General features: G+C 37.0%; 1 protein-coding gene across 5 annotated transcripts in view; it reads left to right on the top strand.

Annotated features, from left to right (window-relative positions):
* trim66 (tripartite motif containing 66) overlaps nt 1-14,367 on the top strand; it is a 90,445-nt gene extending 76,078 nt beyond the window's left edge. For all 5 annotated transcript variants that reach the window (XM_062967692.1, XM_008104387.3, XM_008104386.3 and 2 more), the window contains 9 exons: nt 878-1,097; nt 2,880-2,940; nt 3,553-3,727; nt 5,344-5,624; nt 7,325-7,463; nt 9,270-9,344; nt 10,350-10,502; nt 11,810-12,028; nt 13,054-14,367. In XM_062967692.1, coding sequence (XP_062823762.1) covers nt 878-1,097; nt 2,880-2,940; nt 3,553-3,727; nt 5,344-5,624; nt 7,325-7,463; nt 9,270-9,344; nt 10,350-10,502; nt 11,810-12,028; nt 13,054-13,113 — 1,383 coding nt within the window. In that variant the 3' untranslated portion in view covers nt 13,114-14,367. The remainder of the gene's footprint in view (nt 1-877; nt 1,098-2,879; nt 2,941-3,552; nt 3,728-5,343; nt 5,625-7,324; nt 7,464-9,269; nt 9,345-10,349; nt 10,503-11,809; nt 12,029-13,053) is intronic.
* Nucleotides 14,368-14,892: the final 525 nt, after the last annotated feature.

Here is a 14,892-nt window from a genome sequence, read left to right as displayed (position 1 = left end):
GGGAGATGGTGGCGGGGTATAAATAAAGTTTTATTATTATTATTATTATTATTATTATTACATCAGATAGTTTATTTGATAGAAATCGTTGTTGGGACAATAATTTCTGTTAATATCATAAAATATCATATGCCAAGAATACCACTATAGAAGGGAATGGTATTTGCAGAAGACCATAACAGTACTCTTGCCAAGCTCTTGTTTATATTCTTGTGGATGTTTCGTACATGCATACATCCTCATGTATCCTCAGGTTTTGCTGCAAGGAGTTAACCACTGACTTTGATGCGGGAAGCAGTTCCACAAATATATAACTCATTCTCTGTGTGTATTGGCATTCAAGTTACCTGTTTACTTATGGCATCCCCATGAATTTCACAGGTGTTCTTAGACAATGAATATTCAGATGTGATTTCCCAATGACTTCCTATAATTTATAATTGACAACGTTTGGTATTCCTTGATGGTCTGCTATCCAAGTAGTAACCAAGCCTAACTATGTAACTTCAAACAAAATCTACTTATGCAAAATCTCTGATATAGATTTATCAAATAGTGGGATCACTTGTTCTGTATGCTTAAGGGATGCTTGGGGTTGTGTACCATTAAATGCATCTTTCCATGTCACATACAACATTTAGTGAAGCTCTATGTATGTGTGATTTAAAAGCCTGTTTGTGAAATGGCATGTGCATTAATCATTTAGATGTCCCCTTGAGTAGTCCTAAAATTACTCTTTAGATCCCACCCTTTGTGTACATAATTAGTATATCCCAAAACTTCTGAATCATTCAATTCCTCTGTTTTTAACATCATTTTTCAACTTCAGTATATATAAAAGTTATACATTTCAATGTCTTTTTTTTTTAATTGCAAGCTGGAAAGTGAAGACTTTGGTTCTGCAAGTTTCAGTCTTGGAAGCAACTCTGTCACTCCACCAGAGTCAAAAGACATGTTAGCTCTTCCTATTCACAATATTCTGGAAGAACCTATTAATCTTTCAGTAAAGAAGACTCAGCCATGTGTCTCTCCTTCCATACATGTCAGCAACACTGATTGTATGCAGTCACCTAATTCAACTCCAAAACATAGTGAAGGTACTGGTTTTCTTCATCTTCGTCTATTCAAAATGTCTATTTCTCCTTGTATGTTGCGTGTTTTTCAGGATGCTAAGATAATGTCCTCTATTACTGATATAACAAAACTAGCTATGTTCTCCATAACTACTGTATTTTGAGATGGTGTCCACAATATTTGCCTGTAGTAAACAACTCCCTGCCTGTTAAGTCTTGCACAATAGTGCATAGAATAATGCCACGGTCACATTTTTTCTACTACTGCTTCTCTACCTCCAGTCTTTAGAGCGCTGCATATCACTTTGGCACTATTTAATATCCAAAGATTGATAATTTTATTTTGGACTGAGTTCCTTTTGGACCTTTAAAGCTATAAATGGTCTAAGGCCAGAATATCTTAAGGACCAACCCCACCCCCCATCGGAATGTACCAATTTATGTTCAGTTTCTCATCTTTTGTTTCAATACTGCCTTGGTTGTAGAGACCTCTATCATACTATGTTGTTATATGTTGCAGATTTTAAACCGTTTTTAATGTTTAATGTTTTTGATGATATGGTGCATGTTATTCTATTGTAAGATTATGTAATTACAATACATTGTGCTGTATTGAATATTTCATTCTGAACTGAACCATTCTCCTGTTCAAATCCATGTAATTATGCCTACAGTGCATATTAACTTAAAAACCACAGTAATGTTTGATTGTTATATCTTACCCACTTAAATAAGGTGCTCAAATTGGACATGGTAATTCTGTTATCCAGAGCTCATTTAATGTCTGAATTTTGACAAATCCAAACACTTTATTCTCTACCAGAAATGAATATTTTCTCGGTTGTAATAGAGATGTATGAAATATATTTGAACAGTAGGTTGCTGTAAGTTTTCCGGGCTGTCTGGCTATATTCCAGAACAGTTTGCTTCCAAAGCTTCTTTCTGGCCCTGCATGCCCAGAGTACCCTGTTTTGTTACAAAAGAATCAAATATATTAGGGTGGAATTCTATAATTCTGGAAGAGGAGGTTTCCAAGTTCCAAAAATAGCATAATCAGAGGGAAATGATCTGTAGAGATCCTTTGTATGGCTGGTGACAGAAATCTGTGTTGTCCAAGTAGCATCATAACCATCTCTATCTGGAATATCAGTATGCAAAGGGATTTCATAGCATCCTAGAGACTAACTGAGAAGATGAAGTCGGTAGTCTACTAATCTTATGCTTCCAACTTTGTTCTCTCAGTTAGTCTCTAAGGTGCTGCAAGATCCCTTTGCATACTGGCCTCAAAATAAGGAGAATTCAAGTGACGAGAGAAAGGCTTCTACTTAAACATTAGGAAGAATTTCTTGAATATTTGATAATGCAGTGGACTGCTTCAGAGGGAGATCTTTAAACAAAAATTGGATGGCTATGATTCAGTGGTGATTTTGTTGTATATTTCTGAATAGCAATGTTTGAACTAGATGGTCCTTCCAGCTCTATGATTCAGTGGCTTCTGTGACCATAGAAAACTTTAGATCTCTCCCTCTTTGGCTATGGCCCTATGATAGGAGAAAAGCCATCCTAGCTATGCAATAATTAAAAAAGCAAAACAAAAGCAAACCCAACTGGGGACAAAAAAAAAACTCCCTGATTCCATCATGAGGAATATGAGCCCAGTAAAGCTTAGGAAGTGACATGGAATCCATCTTACCAATCAAGTACCAATCTCTTAATCAGTACAAAGGAGATTATGGATGCCAAACTGTAATTGTTGTTTTAGTCAAGATAAGTTTCTCGATATTTCATTCATTTTCCTTCTTTCAGATTACCATAACTGTGAGGAGAAACATTTTGAAATGGAAGATAAAAGTAACCAGAGCAGCAGGTAATCGGGTTTTGTAAAACATGTAAAATTTAAATGATAGTCAAAGGAATTGATCTTTTTTCTTTTCTCCTTAGAAGATAATATAAATTGCACTTATTGTTGAAGCCACCCAGATAAGTTTTCCTAGGCTGATGAAATATCTCAATCACATTATCTGTTATGAAAATTATTTTACACTACAATCCTAAATGCAAATAGTATTCTTTAAGACTGCAGATGTCTCCACATTTTACTGTTAATGTTATCTGAATGGGGGTTTGTGTAGTATAATGGTTTTAGAGTTGGACTGTGACTCTGGAAACGAAGGCTTGAATCTCCACTTGGTCCTGGAAACCCACTGGGTGTCCTTGGGCAAGTCATGCTCTCAAATTCTGAAGAAGGCAGTAGCAAACCTGTTTGTATGTGAGGATTTTGTTGATTCCTCATTATGAGTAATTTAGTTCTGTCTTGAAATAGCAAATCAATTAATAAAATGCCATTAAAATATGCGAATTAACTATTTTACAAGACAATCCAGCCTGTCAAATTACATGGTACTCATACAGGTAAAATGAAGTTATGACCTTTCAGAATCCTGATGAAATCAATCTTGTAGTAAACATTCATTTTCAGAACTTGCGCAAGAGAGATGAAAGTCCCTTACGTGAGATTGGAACGACTGAAAATACACACATCAGATTCTGGAGAGCTTCCAGTATTTAAACTGCAGCCACAAAAGAATGAACATGACGGGACTTTCCTACTTATAATTGAATGTGGTACTCAGTCTTCAAGCATGGCTATAAAGGTAAACTCAGCTTGCCTGGTTGGATTGCTTCACTCCATGCAGATGAAAAAGTAGACTTAGGGTTAACATCACTGTGGTGTTTGTTTTGCTCTCTGTGCCCCTGTTCAGAAGATTTCACCTCACTTTCTGTCCCTGTGATAATTGGATTTTGAATAATTTGACTTGTGGAAACAAGGATTGGTGAGAAAACGTCAGTGGAGAGCCCTTTCCCCCATGATAACTCTTTTGGGAGTGAATTTCCCTTCCGAGGGGTAGATTACTTTCACTTTCTGTTATCTCAATCCCATTCTTAATTATGAGTCATTTGTAAGTCAAATGTTTGTAACCCGGGGACTGCCTGTATATGTTAAAATTATCTGATGACCTTGATCAGAGAATTTTACTATGTCATTACACTTGGGGCCAAATGACAGGTAACAGTAACCATCTGTAATCGTATCTCATATCGTCACTATATCTCTTGATGCTTCAGGGATTTCTTTTTCTTGGGGGCATGGGGCTGTGTAAGATTTAGGGTCAAATCTCCACTTAGCTATGCATCTAACTGGGTGACCTCTGTCAATCACCCTCTGCCTTAACTTCTTATTAGAGGAGTCTTGTGATAAGAAAATGGAGTTGAGGAGAGCAATGATGTAACAAACTAACAATACAAAAAATCTAATCCTAAAGCCTAAGTTAGTGTTTCTCAAACTCTACACCTACAGGGATTATTGACTTCAGCTCCCAGAAATCCCAGCCATCTTACCAGCTGTTAGGAATTGTGGGAGCTGGAGTCCAAAACACCTGGAGAATCAGAGTTTGAGAAACACTGGTCTAAATGGAAAATTCAGATGATAATGGATTTTAGCTGCTGCTGGGAATAATTTATAGCTCCTGGTGTCAGTTGTTTGAATCCTGAATTGCCTGGAGTGGTCCGGAGGTTCCTGTGGACAGAAATGAACGTGTTTTACATGCCCCCATTCCCCTACAGTCTTCGTGTTTCTCAAAATCTGTTCTGGAGAGCTGTAGTAATACTACTGAGGGAAAGAAGAATTGGCAGAAATTGTGACACCCTCTCCCTGCTTTTGCCAATGAATCTGTGTTCCATCTAATGATTCTTCTGCTCATCAGATACAACATACTGTCTAACGCTAGCACTAGAAGGAGAATTAATTGTGTTTGTTACAGTTCAAGGCAAAATTATTCTAGTTGTTGATTCACATTGGAAGTAAAGGGCATTTTATAATTTCTTTCCCAATATATCTTATGGAGAGAGGAAGAGCTCTGACACTCTGAGGGGCATGCAGCCATTCAAGCTTCAATATCTCAGCTTTCCTAATTAGTTGTTTAATCTATTGATTATATGAGTTAAAGCTTCAGGCATAATTTTAATGACTGTAAATGGGACAATCCAAATATACTTGAAATTCCAATAGGTCACCAGCACATCATTGAGGGAAATTGCCATATTTAATGTGCAATGACTTACTGAAAAGGTATAAGTTAGCTTTTCAGATCCCAGATGTTATGAAGATGTTTGCCTTGATGCCTTTATTCATTGCATTCCAGACTCAGCAGTAATTCATTGTGCATGAAAATTAAATGTTTCTTAATGAAGACTTTACTTTTCATTTAAGATCAATCACGGAAATTCACCTGTAAGGCCGAATCCTGTGTCTGACAATTTGGAAGAGAGAAGGATTCTTGCAAGCCAACCTGAGCAAATGTCACTTCCTTCTGTAGCTCACAGGCTCAGTAACAATGTGAAAAAATCAGTGCTTTCTGAGGAAGATCATCCCATTGAGAATGAGGACTTTTGTGCTGTGTGTCTGAATGGAGGAGAACTATTGTGCTGTGATTACTGCCCAAAGGTGTTTCATCTCTTATGCCATGTTCCTGCTTTGCTTAGCTTTCCTGTGTGAGTATATAATATAAGAAGGAGGACTGGTTCAAGCTGAAACATTGATACTTATGTCTGAGACTTGCTGGGCTCAGTGCTTTGGAGCTATTTTGTACCACCCACCCTTTCAAGATCCCTGTGTAGGTTTCATTGTTCTTTTTCAACTTTCAGAATTGTCCTGAATTGATAGGCTATCCTTTAAGTATGGAATAACATCTGGTGGCTCTTTAGGAACTACTGTTGTACTATTGAAGCAAGACACATTTTCCTAGTTCAGGAAAAAACTATGGGAATTCTCTTAGAAAGGAGAAGATGGCAAGAACCTATCAGACTTTTATTACAACCAATGATACTCATCAAGCTGCAGCGTCTTTGGTTAAACATCCCCTTATCCTAAATCTAGAAAAAGAATTAATGATAGAAGATGACTTATACCAAATCAGACCCCCATCCGATGTTTTGAACCATATTCTCCAACTGGGTGCTCTTTTAAAGTTCACTCGAAAACCTAACTTGGAAGCCCCCTCCACCCCCTGGGTTGTCCCTGGAGGCTTTAACCATGTTGGAAACTCAGTTTTCCCCATGTGTAATGTATGGGGGGGGGGGGCACAAGGTGTCTGTGAGATTATAGGGAGAAAAGTGCATATGGTCTATAGCAGGGGTCTCCAAACTAAGGCCCGGGGGCTGGATGTGGCCCTCCAAGGTCATTTACCTGGCCCCTGCCCTCAGTTTTATAATATAATATTTTATATCATTTTTAATAATATAATATAATGTATATACATATAATATTGATTATAATATTATAATGTTATACAGTATAATGCTAATAATAATACCATATAATAATATTAATTTTATGTTATATATTACATATAATATTACAGTATAGTGGTATAGGTCAATGTAGTAATATATAATGTTAATATTGTGCTATGCTAATAATATAATATATTGTATGTACATAAAGCTGCTCTGAGTCTCCTTCGGGGGGAGAAGGGCGGGATATAAATGTAATAAATAAATGTAGTAAATGAATAAATAAATAATTTTAGACTTAGGCTCGCCCAAAGTCTGAAATGACTTGAAGGCACACAACAACAACAATAATCCTAATTAACTTGACTATCTCATTGGCCAGAAGCAGGCCCACACTTCCCATTGAAATCCTGATAGGTTTATGTTGGTTACAATTGTTTTCATTTTTAAATATTTTATTGTTTTTTCATTGTTGTTGTTGTTTTGCACTACAAAGAAGACATGTGCAGTGTGCACAGGAATTTGTTCAGTTTTTTTTTTCAAATGATAATTCGGCCCCTCCACAGTCTGAAAGATTGTGGACCGGCCCTCTGCTTTAAAAGTTTGAGGACCCCTGGTCTATAGGGTCCATTTTGCTCACCTTTCAGATATCCTAGTTAGACATAGCTTAGGGAAAGCTAGCATCTATATGTGCACCATGTTTTATGTTGTTAAAATTAATTCCTAAAGTGCACAGGGTCTATATATACTTGTGCAGCATCCATATAATGAACTTTCTCTGCCTGAGGCAACTAGTAAAAGATCATTTGTCTTCCATAGAATCAATGATAGGTCTGGGGCTTTCTAGGATTTTCTTTTCCAGCTTTTTTTTGGTCAAGGCATCTATTACTGCTGTTTAATTTAGCAAATTTGCAATCTACAGCAACAAACTCAATGCATATCTTCTTTCTGTGCTTCAGAGGTGAATGGGTGTGCACACTTTGTAGCAACGTGGAGAAACCAGAGGTAGAATATGACTGCGAAAACGCACGTTTCAGCTATAGTAACACGCTCATGCCAGCAAGAGAAATGTATGGTCTTAATGACTACGACCAAAAGGTAAGTCCAGGTACCAACAGAAGAATATAGACAAAGGATATATGATCTTCTCTTCTTCTCCAACAAAGTGTATTGTTCTGCAGTATGTGAGGATACATATCCCAAGGAACTTTACATGAAACAAAAATGTGAACTAGAACAATTGATTTGACCTGTCTCAAATACAAGGCAAGATCAAGACACTCGATCATTATATGTAGAAAAGGTGTAGCCAGATGAATATGTGTTGCATGTTACTGCAAATGTTTCTCCATGTTTTGAGGTTATAATTTTGTACATTCCAGAAACTCGAAGCTTAAGATCATCAGATGAGGCCCTGCTCGCAGTCCCGTCAGCCTCACGGGTGCAGCTGGTAGGGACGAGAGACAGGGCTTTTTCAGTAGTGGCTCCCCGCCTATGGAACGCCATTGAAGTCAGGCAGGCTCCCTCCCTCCTATCCTTCCGTAGGAAAGTTAAAACTTGGTTGTGGGGCCAGGCTTTCGAATAAGAATCAGTAGCATTAATTACTATGATGTACGCTGGAACTCAATTGACAGACCCAGTCTTTTAAACTTGAACATGCCTATTTGTATTTTATAATGTGTTTTATGAATGTCTTATGTAAGTTAATTTTTTAACTGATTTATAATGTATTGTACAGTTTTTATATGTGTGTTTTATTGTAAGCCGCCCTGAGTCCCCTGTTGGGTGAGAAGGGCGGGATATAAATATTGTAATAAATAAATAAATAAATAAATAAATAAATAATAAACTATTGCAGGTAGTAGGAAAAAACAAGACAAAGCATATTTATATTGGTTGATTGATATAATTTATACCCCCATCTTTCTCTCGAGATTCAAGAAAACCTACATTAATTTAAAAAATAAGCTAAAACATTAGTTACCTGGTTGGTTTTAATGTTACTTTAAAGGACTGAATTTTATCTAGATGTCTCAAATAGTTTTTAGGCTGTAGGCTTTTTATTTTTTGTATTTATCACAGTTTATAACACTACATTAAAAGATAAAGGAAAGAAAAGAAAAGGAACAGATACAGAAGGAAAAAAATGACTACCAGTCTTCCTCCCAGCTATTCTATATAAATACACAATCATACTTCTCTCCCCGGTATTAATGCAAGAACTTTTCTTACCATAATCAGGCCATGCCATCCAAAAATGATGTCATGGCTTCCAATTCTTTGGGGGACATCATCCCATTCCAGTCTTCCATGAGGCACCAATTTTCATATGAAAAATTCATCAACTTTCCCATAAATTTATATATCCTCATTTGGATCATATAATCCCACCACCAGAGTGTTAGTCTTGTATATATTAATCTCCACTGTGGCGTATAGGTCACATTAATCAGTCAGAACCAATTTTGGCTATATATGAGGATGTAAATTTCGTTTCCTTTTTTGATCCTGGTACAATAAAGTCTTCACCTGGAATTTTAAAAATCAAATATTTTGTATCCTTCTTTTTATATGATTTTCTTGTAGACAAATTACATTTGTTATTAGGACTATATTATTAGCCAGTTTTGGAATAAAAAAGGGGGAGGGGAGAGTGTTCCCACCACATCAGTTACAAAACTTTACCTGAGAATCAGTTGTAAGATGGGCAGTAAAAATTAATGTGAAAAAGAAAGTAATTTTTAATGGGTAATAGATGTCCAGTGGAAATTAGCCATGCGTTTGTGTGATCTTTTGCAGGAAGAGTAACCTGATTAGAACTGGGAGAGGATAGGAATGCTAAGAATTATTCATGTACCTTTTTTTTAAATAAATGAATGTGAATTGTAAACTTGGATTTTACAGAAGTGTGAGAAACTGGTGCTTTCACTATTCTGCAATAACCTGAGTCTTCCATTCCATGAACCAGTCAGTCCTCTGGTGAGTATTATACAATCTTAGGGCTCTCCCAGATTGGGCTGAAGAGTTGAGAGCTCTTGTGCTATATAGCTTCTTCAGTTTTGCTGAAGTCTGCCCATTACTGTCACCTCTACATCCCCTTGTTCTATTCTTTTTGTGGACTATTTCTAGGTATTTCATAGCTCTGCACCAGGGCTCTACAAGTTTTCTGTTTTGTTTTTGTTTATAAGGAACAACTTACAGATTGTATATATTTAGCTTGGAGAAGAGAAGACTGAGAGGTGACATGGTAGCTATCTTTAAATATCTGAAGGGATATCCTGGAGAAGAAAGAACAAACATCTTTAGAGATTTGAATGTTAACCTGGGGATTCAGATTACAAGAAATTTACGCTTAAACATTAGGTAGAACTTTTTTTTTTTTTTTTTACAGTGGAATAGATTGCCCTGAATAATGGTGGACTCCAGCTTTGGAGATTTTTATACAGAGGATGGATGGGCATCTTTTAGAGGTGATTCAGTTGCATATTCCTTCATGGCAGATGTTAAATAAGATAGCCATTTTGTTCCCTTCTACCTTCTAGATCAGTGGTTCTTGACCTGTGGGTCCCCAGATGTTTTGGCCTTCAAATCCCAGAAATCCTAACAGCTGGTAAATTGGCTGGGATTTCTGGGAATTGTAGGCCAAAATGCCTGGGGACCCACAGGTTGAGAACCACTGTTCTAGATGCTATGATTGACCTATAAAGACTGTATACTAAATCTTCCAGTAGCTCTATAGCATGCTGGTATGTTCCTCGCAGCTTTCTTTTTTCCATCTAAGAAAAATAGATAGAGCTGGTTTAATCTCATGAAGAGATGAGGCTACTATTTTCCGGAATTTCCTTGTGACTTCATCTCATTGCCATTTGAACTTTAACTTATTATGCAAGATGGGAAAATGCTTTCTTATTTCACAGCATGTTTTTAAGATTAATAAAATGTTTGTTATTATCAAAAATTCATGCCAGTAACATTTCTTTCCAGGCTCGGCATTATTATCAGATCATCAAAAGGCCCATGGACTTATCCTCCATCCGGAAAAAGCTCCAGAAAAAGAACAAATTGCATTACTCCACCCCCGAGGAGCTTGTAGCAGATGTGCGTCTTATGTTCTGGAACTGTGCAACATTCAACTATGTAAGTACTTTTGATCCCCAAATTTGCCCACAGCCATTACCATGTAAGACACTTGGGACCGGGCATTTTCTTTTTTGGAATAAAAAGATGTTTGGCTTTTAAATTATTGGCTCACACATTAATGAAAGTGGCTGATCCTTATGCATTACTGTTATGTTTTCTCTAATCACCCTTGTCCATTCTTTTTGAAAATGTAGGGCTTTTGAGAATAATTTGGCTTTTCCTTAGATCTTTGTTCCTACAAAACTGATTCTAGAACCTGTTACCCTTGTTCTTTTAGATATAATAATGTTTTTCTCTCTACTATCTAGAGACATGATTTATGACATTTTCCCACTAGCGTTATAGAACGGAGGCCAATCATCCAATCCACTCTGGCAGAATTCTGGGAAATGTAGTTTAGGGAAGCTGAGGACCTTGCTAGCTGATAATTGGAAAGGCTCCACCCTAAGCTATATTTCCCAGAATTCTGCAGGATGATTGGCAGATGATAGTGTCCGTTCTGTAACACTGGTGGGGAAACGTCTTTATTTATGTATTAACTTTATTTATATCTTGCCTTTCTTCCCATGGGGATTCAAGGCAGCTAAGCACTCAGTCTGATCACAGTTTAAAACAGAACAAATTAAAAAAACACAATTAAATAATACTGTGTGGTTATAAAGTTAAAATTATAGTTAAGATATAATAAATACAATTAAAATCATGTTTAAAACTCACACTCTCCTCAGAATCCCACCCACAATCTCCCCAGCAACGTACCCCTCATCCCCCAAATGCCTGCTGGCCACCCTGGTCTCTCTTGGGAGGGAGTTATTTAATGATATCTTAATTTTCTGTTAATAAGAACATATTTTTCTATCCCTGCCTTGGGTACATATTTATCATTTTGGAAGGGTAACATCTTTAATGTATTTTTGCAGGCTTTCAAGCAGTTTCCTAATTATGATGACCCTAATTTCTCGGCATGAGACTGAGTGTGACTTGCCCAAGGTCACCAAGTCGGTTTCCATGACTAAGTGGGAATTTGAACCTTGATCTCCAGAATCGCAGTCCAGTGCTCAAACTAATACAACTGTTTCAATGTATGTCATTTTGACATATCATTGCCTTGACATTACATTTCATTGTATATTGAAATACCTTTGATTTTTGGTTGTTTTCCATTTAACCTTGAATTGTATCTGTTTTTTAAAATGTTTAACAACAAGAAAAGGAAATTCTAGAGGCTCATGGTCTCAAAACATAGAGAGCACATTTGTTGAAGTGAACAATGTGTTACTAAAGTATGATGCCTTCCCTTGTAGCCTGATTCAGAAGTTGCTGAAGCTGGACGATGCCTGGAAATATTCTTTGAAAGCAAACTAAAGGAGATTTATCCAGAAAAACAGTTCTCATTGGTACAGCAAGATGATTCTGATTCAGATGACGTGGAGCCTGACACAAACCAAGTGGCTGCCAAAGGATTCCAGTGGCCTTCCTATAGACCAGAGTGCATTCAGCCAAAAAGAAGGCGACGGCATGCTGTAAGAATACAAAAACAGAAACACTTGATTACTAATGGCGACAAAGCTGGTTTTGATCTGAACTATTGAGGCAAAGTTTTTGACAGTATTATCACACTGGGTTAATCTCTCTGTGAGTCAATTATTTAGATCAGTATGGTCCAGTCTTTAGTTACCTGAGGGCCAAGTAGGCACGCCACGGATTAAATTGGTCGAAGAGTGAAGCTTCAGTATGGCCGTTTCTTAAAACCTTAAAGCAGTAAGAAGGGTTAACGTTTTTTTTCCAAATGTTAAATTAAAATATTTTTCCAGTAAGAAGGGCAAGGGCCAGCAAAAATGAATTAGTGGGCTGCATGCAGCACACAGGCTGCGGGTTGGACCACATTGACTTAGATCATAGCATATTGAAATAAATTGTTACTGGATGCTTGTTCTCCCATTCAAAAAATCTAATCCTGAGATATGGATTAGCTCAAAAGTTGTTGAGGGGGAGGGGGGGCGGAGAGGAAGAAAAAGGAATGTAGGATTGCAAATGCATTGATACTCATATCTGTCCATGTAATATTTATTACCCTTCCCACTACCAGAAAGTATCTAAGTTTAAAAATATGAATCCTTAAGTCTTATCAAAACTTAGAAAAAAGTTAGAAAACACAATTTTCTGTTTTGCAAATATGCAGGCTTTCAGATGTTGTTAGACTACATCTTCTAGCAGAACAATGACAAGGGATACTGCGGCTTGTAGTTCAGTAACATCTGGAGGGCTGCAGTAATTAATATACCAACATATTTGTCATGTTTCCACTAGGCGTCCAAAATTTAGAGCCAGCTGCCCATGTATTCATAAAAGCTGTTAAAAACGCATTGACTTACGTGGTCTTTATTGTCAGTTATATAAAAAGATCACTGTGAAGAAGGGGGAGGGCAGTGAGATGAGGGCCTGCCAAACCTGCTTAATTATTTTTCCAGAGGAAATACAGTGCAAAATAATATTTGAAAAGATTAGATCCTTTATTGACTTACCCTTTTGTTTCTTTTGTACACAGGAAAGTGAAAAAACTAAAAGACCAATGTTTTGGCCAGCTAAAGGCCTTTCTCAAGTGTGACCTCCTGAGTGATGTTTACAGTGCCATGAAGAACAAAATCAAAGAATAGACTGTATAAAAGCTGATCAAAATGTCACTGAGAAGTTTCACTTGGACTGCACTCTAGTGGTTGACCAACATCATTTCTAGACTCTTTGGGGGTATGTTTTCAGCATAATGTAAATTCAGTGGCTAGTCTCCCAGCTATCTCTTTTATCTAATAAGTTGTATTCACATTAATATTTTAGCCATATGCAATAGTGTTTAATAAAAATAGGGCAATTGTTATACTGTTCTTAAAATTATGTTATACATTCTCACATTACATATCATAGCTAACAGTAGTCTTCTGGCAATCTTACCATTTCAGGGCACCAAAGACTCCACCATGTTTATACTGGATTAAAGTCAGGAGCCATTTTACCATAGAGTGCCCATCTTCTTCTGTATTGAATAAAACTTGTTCTATGCTTTTCTGGTATGAAAAATGCACTTAGTATTGTATTTCTTATCCTTGTAATGTTATCTTGCTAACAGTGTGACAACATAAAATCCCATTCCTGGGCTTCAGTTGAAGCAGTGACTGTGGCATCAGAAGCTGTATGCCACTTCTTTGTTACCTATTTATAAGACCAGATGATGTTAGGAGAAATAAAGTGAGATATCTGGAATGCTAATCTTTAATTCTAGAGAGAAAATGTGAAGTTGTCGGTTCTCATGCATGGAGAGTGACTACTAGTAGTGAACTGGTGCAACCATCATTTGCAATATGTGGCTTTAATGAAATCTGGCACTAGTAGCTTGTTCAATACCCAGTTCAGCTCCTCATAGTCTTTTATTTAAGTTTACTTTAAAATAGTGGCCAAGGCAGTTCTGGAAGGTGCCATTTTTATGGGCTTTATGGACATTTTCACCCTCTCACTTGTTTGGTACAGTGCCAGATATTATGTTAGTGGAGACTGGATATGATTGCAATATACTTAGGTGCTTTCTTTTTGTGTTCCCTAGCTTTCATAGGCTCTTTAAAATGAGTGTTGTCTTCAGACCTCACAAAGGAAGTGATTTCTCTGTAAATTTACTTTCTCTGTAGATTTGCTGTAAATTGAAGAGAGCTCTTTATGACTTTATTGAATATGGTATCAATGGATGTCATAATTTAGCAATACCTGAATATTTTTCTTCATGTTGCCAATGTTAATATTGTTCGACATAAATACTGTAGAAAATTGTGGTCTCTTTTCATATTATATAATAAACCACTAAAAACATTGTAAACTGTTAGGTCATGTCCTTTCCTACAGATGTTCTTAGGTATTTATTTGTTTACTTTGTTTTATATCCCACCCTCTCTCCTTCACTGAGGGACTCAGAGTGACTAACACGTGGCAGCAATTCAATACCGTTCAAACGTAGTACAATACTAATAGAAATACATAAAATTTGGAAAAAACAAAAGTTAAAACAGCAATATATGAAAAACATGATAAACAGAATTAAAACAATATTAAAACCAACTATATTAAAAGCCAATTCCATCTCATTGCCATATTCGATTCCAATAGCCATGGTCTTCCCCAAAAGATTCCTTCCAGAGGAAAGCTTTTACTTGCTTTCTGAAAGTTAACAGGGAGAGGGCCATTCTGATGACTTTAGAGAGGGCATTCCAGAGCCAGGGAGCCACCGCCGAGAAGGCCCTCTCTCGTTCCCATCAGCTGCACCTGAAATGGGGGTGGGACCGAGAGTAGGGCCCCTCTGGCAGATCATAGAGTTTGGGCAGGCTCATATCGGGATATGTGGTTG

This window comes from Anolis carolinensis, chromosome 1 (genome assembly GCF_035594765.1).
Source record: "Anolis carolinensis isolate JA03-04 chromosome 1, rAnoCar3.1.pri, whole genome shotgun sequence".
Lineage (NCBI taxonomy): Eukaryota > Metazoa > Chordata > Lepidosauria > Squamata > Dactyloidae > Anolis > Anolis carolinensis.
This window is presented reverse-complemented; position numbering and strand designations above follow the sequence as displayed.